Raw genomic sequence first — 11,715 nt, forward strand, 5'->3', positions numbered from 1 at the left:
CCTGCCTCCCACCAGAGTCCCCCCAGCTCCTCCCTGTTGTGGGCTGGCCTGGGAGGAAGGGGGTGGGGTGCACTTACATTTGCAGGTCTTTCCAGCCCCTGGGGCAGCCTGATTAACCAGCTTCTCCAGGGCCAAGCTGTTGGGGGGTGGGGTACAGCCCGAAGCAGCCAGACCAGACCCTGAGCCTCCCGGGTGCTGGCGGCTGTCATGGGGCTACCCTGGGGGCAGCCTCACCTAGGGCTGCAGATGCTCCTCCTGGCATTGAACTGTCTCTGGCCCAGCCTGAGCCTGGGTGAGTGGGGGTCCCGGATGGACGCGTCCAGCCAGACCCAAGGGGCTGGGGGCCCTGCTGGAGTGATTGGACCCTGGGCGCCCGCCCCCCTCCGATTGGGAGAGGTAGCCCCAGGGACCCCCACGCCCGTCTCCGTGGCTCACCTTTTGTCCCCCGTGGCCACAGAGCTGGTGCCCTGCACACCACAGATAACAGCTTGGGACCTGGAAGGGAAGGTCACTGCCACCACCTTCTCCCTGGAGCAGCTGCGCTGTGTCTTCGATGGGCTTGCCAGCGCCAGCGATACCGTCTGGCTCGTGGTGGCCTTCAGCAATGGTGCAGGGACTGCTGTGGGTCCTGGGTGAGGGTGACGGCTGAGGAGAGTGGTGGGCCCTAGGAGCCCCTCACCAGCAAGCGCCTTCAATGATTGAGCCCCTGTGGGGGCCTTTGGGAGAGTAGGTGTGGATGAATTGGGCTTTATCTAAAGGGGTAATATGTGTATTGAAAAATACACACGTAGTGAACACCAAATCCCGGGAGTAGTGCAAGTGGTGGGTTTGTCAGCTGTCAAGGGCTCTGCAACCCTTTCTCTGAATCCAAGTAGTTCTTCCTTTGGACAGGGAACCGAGGCTGCGACCTGGGAGGATGTGGCCTCCTGTGGGGCAGGGCTGGTGCACTGCGATGGGGCTGGGGCTGGGGCTGGGCAGGTTGGGACTGCCCGCTGCTCCCCACTCCTGGCTCTGGGTGGGGACAAAAGGCCAGAGGGAAGCTCCCCTTCAGGGGTAACAAAGTCGACTGGGTCTGGACTATCTCTGGGGGCCCTGAGGGAGGAGGTGGCATGGGGGGTCAGGGCTGGAGACTGGGCGAACACAGAACCCCCACTCATAAGGACAAAGCTGCTTTCTCCCCTCCCACCTCCATCTGTTCTCTCATCCTGCAGCCTCCAGGGGCTTCCAGAACCCGGAGACACTGGCTGACATTCCGGCCTCCCCACAGCTGCTGACCGATGGCCACTACATGACGCTGCCCCTGTCTCTGGACCAGCTGCCCTGTGATGACCCCATGGCGGGCAGCGGAGGCGCCCCCGTGCTGCAGGTGGGCCATGACCACGGCTGCCACCAGCAGCCCTTCTGCAACGCGCCCCTCCCTGGCCCTGGACCCTATCGGTGGGTGGTCCCCACCGGAGCCCTGGGACTGGGGCTGTGCTTGGGGTGGAGGCATTGCTGGGACCAGGGATGCTCTCTAGCATCTTTCCAGGGAGGGGTCCCCCGGCCCCGGTCCTCCCCTTTGCAAGCCCGGGCTCCTTCCACTGTAGAGTCAGCAACAGTGCTCACCCCCGCTGGGGCCGGGCAAGGCCCAGGAGGAGCGGGTGGGCACCTTGGGGAGGCGGGATCTTAGTCAAGGTGGGAGGGGGCAGCTTCCCCAAAGTCTAGGCCCCTGTCACCCACCACGGGCAGATCTGGCAGGAAACTCGGGGGCCGAGTTCAGACCCAGTCTCGTCGGTATTAGGCAGGGAGCAGGAGAAGTGGCTCCCACCCGCTCTTACAGATGAGGAAACTGAGGCACAGGAGGTCAAGTGGCCTGCCAACATCGGGGTGGAGCCGGGATGGGGAAGCAGGCAGTGTGTCCAGGTCAGGACTGTCCGGACACAGGAGGAGGCGGGGTGACCTCAGGAAGACCAGGCCCAGGGGAAGCCGGGAAGGCAGGGCGTGGTGAGGCTGGAACAGCACCCCGCTCCGCCCAGCCCCCTTCTGCCCTCTCACCCACTCTCCAGGTCCACCCTCTGCCCTCCCCGCTGCCTCACCCTGGCTCAGCCTTCCAGCTCCATGCCCCGCCCCATCCCCCGCAGCCACTCTTTTCAATGCCAACCTGCCAGGTCCTTCCCCACTTCCCAGGCCTTGCAGAGCTCCCAGCCCTGCAAAGACACAAACCGAGCCCCTCTGCGGGGCTCCTGGTGCCCTGGGTCCTCAGGCTGCTGGTGATTGAGCCCCCTGCCCCCCGGCTACTGCTGCCCCTCCTGGAGGCCTGTGACCCCTGCCCCATGTGCCCTGCTAAGCCACCTTCACCTGCTCTTTTGGCTTGTGACATTTAGGAACCAGGGCCCCTAAACCAGCATCCCCGGCCCAGGTCTGGTGTCTGGAGAGCAATTGCTCAGGGGGATGAGGGGTGGTGGCACAGGCCAAGTGGCTGGAGACATCTGAGGGGATTCTCAGAGCAGGGCCAGGCCATGGGCTGCTGCTCTTGACGGGCACCCCCACTCCACATCCATGGGAGGGCCCCAGAGGAGCTGCCTGGGGCTTGGCCCTGCCCAGGGTGGTCCCGGCCTCTGAAGCTCTCCCCTCCTCCCCCACCACCTCCCATCCCCAGGGTGAAGTGAGACCCTGTCTTGAACGAACAGGCCAGGTGCAGTGGCTCACACCTGTAATCCCAGGACTTTGGGAGGCTGAGGTGGGCAGATCACTTAAGGTCAGGAGTTAGAGACCAGCCTGGCCAATGTGGCAAAACCCTGTCTCTACCAAAAATACAAAAATTAGCAGGGCATGGTGGTGGGGGCCTGTAATCCCAGCTACTCGGGAGGCTGAAGCAGGAGAATCACTTGAACCCAGAAGGTGGAGGTTGCAGTGAGCCGAGATCTTGCCACTGCCCTCCAGTTTGGGTGACAGAGCAAGACTCCGTCTCCAAAACAAAACAAAACACACAAACAAACAAAAAAACCCCACCACGGTGGAGCCCAGGTCCCTCTGCCTGGAACTGAGAGAGAGTTAACAGAGGGGCTTGGTGTCTCATGCCTGTAATCCCAACTTTGGGAGGCCAGGGCAGGCGGATCACTTGAGGTCAGGGGTTTGAGAGCAGCCTGGCCAACATGGTGAAACCCTGTCTCTGCTAAAAATACAAAAATTAGCCTGGTGTGGTGGTGGGTGCCTGTAATCCCAGCTACTTGGCAGGCTGAGGCAGGAGAATCACTTGAACCTGGGAAACGGAGGTTGCAGTGAGCCGAGATCATGCCACTGCACTCCAGCTTGGACGACACAGCGAGACTCCAACTCAAAAAAAAAAAAAAAAAAAGACAGAGTTAAAAGACCACCTCCCTGTCAGTGACCCTTCAGCAGAGATTGTCTCACGCTGTCCTATCCAGACCCAAGACAGTTGGCTAGGGGCCCGGCCCCGGAGGGGTATGACAGGGAGAAGGAGGGGGCCATTGGTGTTTGCTGTGTGAAAAGATGAATTAATCCTCCCCGGGTTCAAGGACCAGCTAGGAGCAGGATTGCCACGGCTTTTTTTTTTTTTTTAACGTGGAGTCTCACTCTGTTGCCCAGGCTGGAGTGCTGTGGCGCGATCTCTGCTCACCGCAACCTCCACTTCCCAGGTTAAAGTGATTCTCGAGCCTTGGTCTCCTGAGTCGCTGGGATCACAGGTGCCTGCCACCACACCCAGCTAATTTTTGTACTTTCAATAGAGATGGGGTTTCGCCATGTTGGCCACAGGCTTTTGCATGTCCTGGGGCCCTTCTGTGTTTGTTCTTACTGTCACAATCCGTGCTGATGCCAGGCGCAGCGCCAGGGACTTCCCATGCGAGCCTGCAGCTGCCCCTCCCTTCTGCACAGCCTCTCTGAGCCCACTGAGGAGCTGCCGTCACCCTCAGGAGCCGCCTGGAACTTGACTTTGGAAACACCCTCTAAACAGATCTTGGAACCTAGGGTGTAAAGACTGAATCATAGTCCAGGAGCCCAGGGGAGGCTACTGGCCCCCACTGAGAGCCAAGGGGGCTTCCTAGGGGTTCTTTCTTTCTTTTCTTTTTCTTTTTTTTTTTTTGAGACCGAGTTTTGCTCTTGTTGCCCAGGCTGGAGTGCAACAGTGCGATCTCAGGTCACTGCAACCTCTGCCTCCTGGGTTCAAGCAATTCTACTGTCTCAGCCTCTGGAGTAGCTGGGATTACAGGCGCCTGCCGCTACACCCGGCTAATTTTTGTATTTTTAGTAGAGATGAAATTTCACCGTGTTAGCCAGGCTGGTCTCGAACTCCTGACCTCAGGTGATCCATCTGCCTTGGCCTCCCAAAGTGCTGGGATTACAGGTATGAGCCACCACGCCTGGTCCCTGGGGTTATTTCTGAGCTGACTCTTTTTTTCTTTTCTTTTCTTTTGAGATGGAATCTTGCTCTGTTGCCCAGGCTGGAGTGCAGTGGCATGATCTTGGCTCACTGCAACCTCCACCTCCCGGGTTCAAGTGATTCTCCTGCCTGAGCCTCCCAAGTAGCTGGGATTACAGGTGCCTGCCATCATGCCTGGCTAATTTTTTTGTATTTTTAGTAGAGACAGGATTTCACCATGTTGGTCAGGCTGGTCTTAAATTCCTGAGTTCAACAGATCCTCCCACCTCAGCCTCCCAAAGTGCTGGGGTTACAGGTGACAGCCACCATGCCCGGCCTTGAGCTGAATTTTGAAGGGCAAATGGAAGAAGGAGGCCGAGGCAGGAGGATCTCTTGAGCCTAAGAGTTCAAGACCAGCTTGGGCAACACAGCAAGACCCCATCTCTAAAAAGTTTTTTTAAAAAGAGGGAAGAAGGAGAGAGGAGGAGAGAGAGCTACTCAGAGAGACCAGGGGTGTATACGGTCCTGTTCTGCAGTGGCACCCATGGTGGCCAAGGGGTGGTAGCAGGGATTGTGGGCTGGGAAGAACCAGATCTGAACCAGGGCAGACAAAGAGGATTGGAGAGGAAGAGTTGGATTCCAGAAATATGCAGGAGGTGGCCGCAGGAATTGGGAGATAAGGCAGAGGGAAGAGGCCATGCCCAGTTTCTGATGTGGCCTGGGCGTGAATGCAAAAATTGGGGTCTTCTGTGCTTTGCAAGTGAGTGCACCACCACAGTTTGCTTTACGGCAAGGCCCCAGGAAAAGGGGTTCTGGGGATGTCATCTCAACGGCAGGTGTGTTCCACAAGAACATTAATACATCGTTAATATTTTTGAAAGACAAGACTGGGCATGGTGGCTCACACCTGTAATCCCAGCACTTTGGGTGGCTGAGGCAAGTGGATCACTTGAGCTCAGAAGTTTGAGACCAGCCTGGGCACCATGGCAAAACCCCGTGTCTACTAAAAATACAAAAAATAGCCAGATGCGGTGGCTCGTGCCTGTAGTCCCAGCTACTCGGGAGGCTGAGGCAGGAGAATCGCTTGAATCTGGGAGGCAGAGGTTGTAGTGAGCTGAGATCACACCACTGCACTCCAGCCTGGGCAACACAGCGAGACTCCATCTGAAGAAAAAAAAAAAAAGAAGAACCCAAGGGAGGGGGCACTGCCCAGCACAGGCACAGTCCCATCAGGCCCTGGGGAGCCATGCCAGGGCGTTCTGCCCAGCACAGTCACACCTAAAAGGGTCCTCAGCCGAACCCCATCCCCTTGAATACCAGCTCGTGACGGCTTTGAGCAGAACATGTCACGGGAACGGCAATGTGCAGAACTTTTTATTAAATGGCATTTAAAATATTCCCCAGGACTGTGTAGTTGGGGAAACACCACAAAATCCATTGGCCAGGAACATAATGGCTCAATGGTTCGAAACAAATGCATTGTTAAAAAGGAAAAACAGCAACTGTTGCGGGGTAATGACTTGCAGATGACTCAGCAGGCCAAACATCAAAGGAATTCGGATGGCAGCAGGTGGGCACAGGCAGCCAGGAAGCACCCCTCCCTCGCTCTCACTTCCAGCTCTCACTTCCAGCGATCGCTTTACCTCCCTGGAGTGTCTAAGCCACCCATTTCTCTCCATCATCCCTGCAATCCCCAAGCAAGAGCCACCTTGGTCTCCCGCTGGGATGTCCGTGGCTCCTCTCTAGCTGAACTCTCCATGTCCACTCCTGCCCGTCGCCCATTCCCCTCTCAGTATCCAGAGGAACCAGGTTCTTTGTTCTTTTTTTTTTTTTTTTTTAAGATAGAGTCTCACTCTGTTGCCTAGGCTGGAGTGCAGTGGTGTGATCTCGGCTCACTGCAACCTCCAGCTTCAGGTTCAAACGATTCTCCTGCCTCAGCCTCCCAGGTAGCTGAGACTATAAACGTGCGCCACCGTGCCTGGCTAATTTTTTTGTATTTTTAGTAGACAGGGTTTCACCATGTTGACCAGGCTGGTCTCCAACTCCTGACGTCGGGTGATCCACCCACCTTGGCCTCCCAAAGTGCTGGGATTACAGGTGTGAGCCACTGCACCCAACCAGGACCAGGTTCTAAACCTGATCACATCGCACCTCTGCTCCCAACATTCAGGAACTTCACACTGCAAGAACAGAATCTAGGTTCAGACAGGTGTGGCAGCTCACGTCTGTAATCCCAGCACTTTGGGAGGCCAAGGCAGGCGGATCACTTGAGGTCAGGAGTTCGAGACCAGCCTGGCCAGCATGGTGAAACGCCATCTCTACTAAAAATACAAAAATTAGCCAGGCATGGTGGTGGGCTCCTGTAATTTCAGCTACTTGGGAGGCTGAGGCAGGAGAATTGCTTGAACCCGGGAGGCGGAGGTTGCAGTGAGCTGAGATCACACCACTGCACTCCAGCCTGGACGACAGAGCGAGGCTCTGTATCAAAAAAAGCAAAACAAAATAAAACATACCAACATCTAATCTCTATAAAATATTTTTAGAAGTTATCCAGGTGGGCCGGGTGCAGTGGCTCATGCCTGTAATCCCAGCACTTTGGGAGGCCGAGGCGGGTGGATCACTTGAGGTCAGGAGTTCAAGACCAGCCTGCCCGACGTGGTGAAACCCCATCTCTACTAAAAAAAAATACAAAAATTAGCCGATTACAGGCATGAGCCACCCCACCAGGCCATGCTTTCAGTTTTCAAGAAAGAAGACACCATTGTTGCCAAAGATTTTGGTAATTTGAGAGATACAATGTATGTTTTCTCCAAGTGGATCCTAGATAGTAAGGATCTGTTGAATTTGAAGTATCTATCCAGAAGTATTTTGGGTACATGTTTAAGGATTGTAAAACAGTGTTTCTATTTCTGGATATAATAAATGTATTTGTTAATATAATAAATGAACAGATTAGACCTATAAACTATTTACAGTGTTGAGTCATTTCCCACAGTTAAAATCAGGATGAAAATATATAGCTGAATACTTGCTTTGTTTCTTGTAACATTTCTTTAGTACAGAACCTGCTAAGGCCATCAAACCTATTGATCGGAAGTCAGTCCATCAGATTTGCTCTGGGCCAGTGGTACTGAGTCTAAGCACTGCAGTGAAGGAGTTAGTAGAAAACAGTCTGGATGCTGGTGCCACTAATATTGGTAAGTATGGGAGAGTTTTAAGCCACAAGAAATGATTAGTGTGTGTTGTTGTAGTCAAGAAACATTTGTTATTGAAATAAGACTATCAAGTGTTGATGTAGTAATAAATTATTATTTTTAAGTTAAAGTTAGCACCTATTATGTGCCTAGTACTTAGCTAGGTAGTAATAATAACAACAGCTTTTATTGTGTTCTTATGGTGTGCCAGGCAGGTGTTATGCTAAGAATTGCACAGAAATATCTCATTTAATTTGCAGAATAGCTGGGCGTGGTGTTTCACACCTGTAATCCTAGCCCTTTGAGAGGCCAAGGTGGGGGGATTGCTTGAGGCCAGAGTTCAAGACCAACCTGGCCAACATGGTGAGACCTCATCTCTATTAAAAAAATAAAGCAGGCCGGATGTGGTGGCTCACACCTGTAATCCCAGCACTTTGGGAGGCCAAGGTGGGTGGATACCTGAGGTCAGCAGTTTGAGACCAGCCTGTCCAAAATGGTGAAACTCTGTCTCTACTAAAAATATAAAAATTAGCCGGACCTGGTGGCAGAAGCCTGTAATCCCAGCTACTTGGGAGGCTGAGGCATGAGAATTGCTTGAACCCGGGAGGCAGAGGTTGCAGTGAGCCGAGATCGTGCCACTGCACACCAGCCTGGGACAGAGCAAGACTCCGTCTCAATAAAATAAAATAAAATAGGCGTGGAGTAGTGGCTCACATCTATAATCCCAGCACTTTGGGAGGCAGAGCAGGGCTGATCATTTGAGGTCAGGAGTTCAAGACCAGCCTAACCAACATGGTAAAACCCTGTCTCTACTAAAAATACAAAAATTAGCCAGATGTGATGGTGCATGGCTGTAATCTCAGCTCCTCGGGAGGCTGAGGGAGGAGAATTGCTTGAACTTCGGAGGTGGAGGTTGCAGTGAGCCAAGATCAGATCATGCCACTGCATTCCAGCCTGGGTGACAAGAGCAAAACTCCATCACAAAAAAAAAAACAAGAAAAAAAAAGAAAATAACACAATAAAATAAACCTAAAAAATTATTAATCAGCTGAGTAACTTTATGAGATAGAACTTATTATCTTCATTTTACAGATGAGGAAATTAAGGAACAGGAAATTTCTTCTTTTTGAGATTATAAAGCTAATAAAATAGGATCCAGGAAGTCTGATTCCAGAACCAGTTGTCTTTTTTTTTTTTTTTTTTGAGATGGAGTTTCGCTCTTGTTGCCCAGGCTATAGTGCAACGGCACGATCTCGGCTCACCACAACCTCCGCCTCCCGGGTTCAAGCAATTCTGCCTCAGCCTTACGAGCAGCTGGGATTACAGGCATGCACCACCACACCTGGCTAATTTTGTATTTTTAGTAGAGACAGGGTTTCTCCACGTTGGTCAGGCTAGTCTGGAACTCCTGACCTCAGGTGATCTGCTCACTTTGGCCTCCCAAAGTGCTGGAATTACAGGCATGAACAACCGCGCCTGCCCCCCTTTCTCCTTACTGGGTATGTTAAAATTATTTCTTTCAAAAGAAAAGGCTGGGCCGGGCGCGGTGGCTCACGCCTGTAATCCTAGCACTTTGGGAGGCCGAGACGGGCGGATCACGAGGTCAGGAGATCGAGACCATCTTGGCTAACACGGTGAAACCCCGTTTCTACTAAAAATACAAAAAATTAGCCGGGCGTGTTGGCGGGCGCCTGTAGTCCCAGCTACTTGGGAGGCTGAGGCAGGAGAATGGCGTGAACCCGGGAGGCGGAGCTTGCAGTGAGCCGAGATCGCGCCACTGCACTCCAACCTGGGAGACAGAGCAAGACTCCGTCTCAAAAAAAAAAAAAAAAAAAAAAAAGAAAAGGCTGGTCAAAGTGCAACGGTGTTAACCACTAATTGATCACAACCAGTTACAGATTTTTTTGTTCCTTCTCCACTCCAACTGCTTCATTTGACTAGCCTATGGACAAAAAAAAAAAAAAAGAGGAAAGAAAAAGCTAAACTATTTAATCTGGGCTAGTAAATGGCCAGAAAGGGCTTTATAAAAATGAAATATACAAAATGATACTCGTACATTTAACTAAAGGTATAGTTATGACTCTTCAATTTGCATATATTATAAATAATATCAATATAAAAGCTTATAGCATGGGTTCATTTTTTTTTTTTTTTTTTCTTTTTGAGACGGAGTCTCACTGTCTCCCAGGCTGGAGAGCAGTGGCGCGATCTCGGCTCACTGCAAGCTCCGACCCCCGGGTTCATGCCATTCTAGCATGGGTCCATTTTTAATAAATACATAAATATTTAAACTTTCTAGATCTAAAGCTTAAGGACTATGGAGTGGATCTCATTGAAGTTTCAGACAATGGATGTGGGGTAGAAGAAGAAAACTTGGAAGGCTTAAGTAAGTTGACTTTTTCTAATCCTATTATAAAATAATTGGGCCACATGTCTCAGAATTTTGAGTAACACTGCCTTGGGAAACGCAAAAACAGTTTTTTCAGCCAGTTACTAGATATCATGTATATCCGTTGTTTTAGCACTTGAGGTATCTTAGTCCTTACTTTACAGTCTCTTTCAGCTCTGAAACATCACACATGTAAGATTCAAGAGTTTGCCGACCTAACTGAGGTTGAAACTTTCGGCTTTCAGGGGGAAGCTCTGAGCTCACTGTGTGCACTGAGGTGATACAATGTTTTTATCCATTCACTTGACCCCTTAGAAAAACCTCTCAGAAAGTTAATTGGAATCGTTATTATTTACAATTTTCTATCTCGGTATCTCAGCTTCTAGCTTCTGAATTCTGTTTTGTCTCACTGCCAATCTAAGTCCTAGTACTTCTGAAATGTGTGAAATAAATGAATGAAATGAAGCAAATAGTATTGTTAAAAAAAAAGGTTAACCTTGTTAGAACAGTAACTTCTCAATTTTAACATAACATATAGGTAATAAATGATAGTTATCATTGCTTTTCATCATCAAATTTTAGGGAAACATTTCACCAAAGCACTATTTAATTATAGCCCAGATACTAAATTTTTATAATTATATTTAAATATATATACACATATATATATGTGTATACATATATACACATATATATGTGTGTGTGTATATGTGTGTGTGTGTGTGTGTATATATATATATATATATATATTTTTTTTTTTTTTTTTTTTTAGACAGAGTCTCACTGTGTCACCCAGGCTGGAGTGCAGTGGCACAGTCTCAGCTCACTGCAATCTCTGCCTCCCAGGTTCAAGTGATTCTCGTGCCTCAGCCTCCTGAAGAGCTGGGACTATAGCGTGCACCACCACTCCTGGCTAATTTTTGTATTTTTAGTAGAGATGGGGTTTTGCCATGTTGCCCAGGCTGGTCTGGAACTCCAGGCCTCAAGTGATCTGCGCTCCTCGGCCTCCCAAAGTGCTGGAATTCCAGGCATGAGCCACCGCACCCTGCCCTACATATACATTTTAATTATAATATCTTTTGGATTCTTTAAAAATTAAAAAAATTTTTTTAGTTCTTTAAAAAATTCTTTAAAACAATTTTATTTGAAGAGTAATAACAAAACAAATCTCTATTTGTGAATAAATAAACCTTGAGATCATTTATGGTTTTGCAATTCAACCTGGAAAATGAAATCAAAGCTTTTATCAAAACAAAGCATGTTTAGTGCTCTCTGTCTCACTGTCTTTTAGATGCCAAACCTTAGATTTTATGATGACTCCTCAACCGTTTAGATCTTGGTTATCTCGGATCATCAGCTTTTTAAGAAAGTTTTGAGAGAAAAGCAAGTGAAGAAAAGCATAGTCAATGCTCAACATCACGGGTCTCTCACTGAACACACCACGCCTGGTATTCTCTCACAGCGATGTCACCATTTCTACCTGCCACGCATCGGCGAAGGTTGGGACTCGACTGGTGTTTGATCACGATGGGAAAATCATCCAGAAAACCCCCTACCCCCACAGAGGGACCACAGTCAGCGTGAAGCAGTTATTTTCTACACTTACCTGTGCGCCATAAGGAATTTCAAAGGAATATTAAGAAGGTACAGTAAATTAATCCTGGTTTTCAAGAGTATTGGTTAATGCACATGAGCAAAAGATTTACTAAAGATGTTTATTCTTCAGTTGATTCTCTTGCCATAATCTATTGAGAAATGCTTTATTTGCATTT

At 50.0% G+C, this 11,715-nt stretch overlaps 2 protein-coding genes across 3 annotated transcripts; both read left to right on the forward strand.

Moving 5' to 3' along the window:
- Positions 1–84: 84 nt before the first annotated feature.
- On the forward strand, positions 85–801 carry LOC117981021 (uroplakin-3b-like). The gene has a single exon (XM_034964308.3). It carries the CDS (start codon positions 208–210, stop codon positions 634–636), a length of 429 nt encoding a protein of 142 aa, XP_034820199.1. The 5' UTR covers positions 85–207; the 3' UTR covers positions 637–801.
- A 204-nt stretch (positions 802–1,005) lies between these two features.
- LOC134730704 (putative postmeiotic segregation increased 2-like protein 3) lies at positions 1,006–11,559 on the forward strand. 2 transcript variants are annotated; one of them, XM_063605936.1, is made up of 5 exons: positions 1,006–1,366; positions 7,418–7,557; positions 9,854–9,940; positions 10,108–10,220; positions 11,235–11,559. In XM_063605936.1, the coding sequence occupies exons 1-4, from the start codon at positions 1,326–1,328 to the stop codon at positions 10,137–10,139; spliced, it is 300 nt and encodes a 99-aa protein (XP_063462006.1). In that variant the 5' UTR covers positions 1,006–1,325; the 3' UTR covers positions 10,140–10,220; positions 11,235–11,559. The 2 variants fall into 2 exon arrangements, with proteins under 2 accessions (XP_063462006.1, XP_063462007.1); XM_063605937.1 differs by lacking the exon at positions 10,108–10,220 and having other exon boundaries at positions 1,016–1,366.
- Positions 11,560–11,715: the final 156 nt, after the last annotated feature.

This window comes from Pan paniscus, chromosome 6 (assembly GCF_029289425.2).
Source record: "Pan paniscus chromosome 6, NHGRI_mPanPan1-v2.0_pri, whole genome shotgun sequence".
Taxonomy (NCBI): domain Eukaryota; kingdom Metazoa; phylum Chordata; class Mammalia; order Primates; family Hominidae; genus Pan; species Pan paniscus.

What these genes read in the sequence shown, in the direction of transcription:
- LOC117981021 (XM_034964308.3), top strand. Translation starts at nt 208, where the DNA reads ATGGGGCTACCCTGGGGGCAGCCTCACCTAGGGCTGCAGATGCTCCTC.
- LOC134730704 (XM_063605936.1), top strand. Translation starts at nt 1,326, where the DNA reads ATGACCCCATGGCGGGCAGCGGAGGCGCCCCCGTGCTGCAG. An exon ending in GAGGCGCCCCCGTGCTGCAG is followed by an intron (nt 1,367 to 7,417) that starts GTGGGCCATGAC and finishes ACATTTCTTTAG; the next exon opens with TACAGAACCTGCTAAGGCCA. An exon ending in TGCTGGTGCCACTAATATTG is followed by an intron (nt 7,558 to 9,853) that starts GTAAGTATGGGA and finishes TAAACTTTCTAG; the next exon opens with ATCTAAAGCTTAAGGACTAT.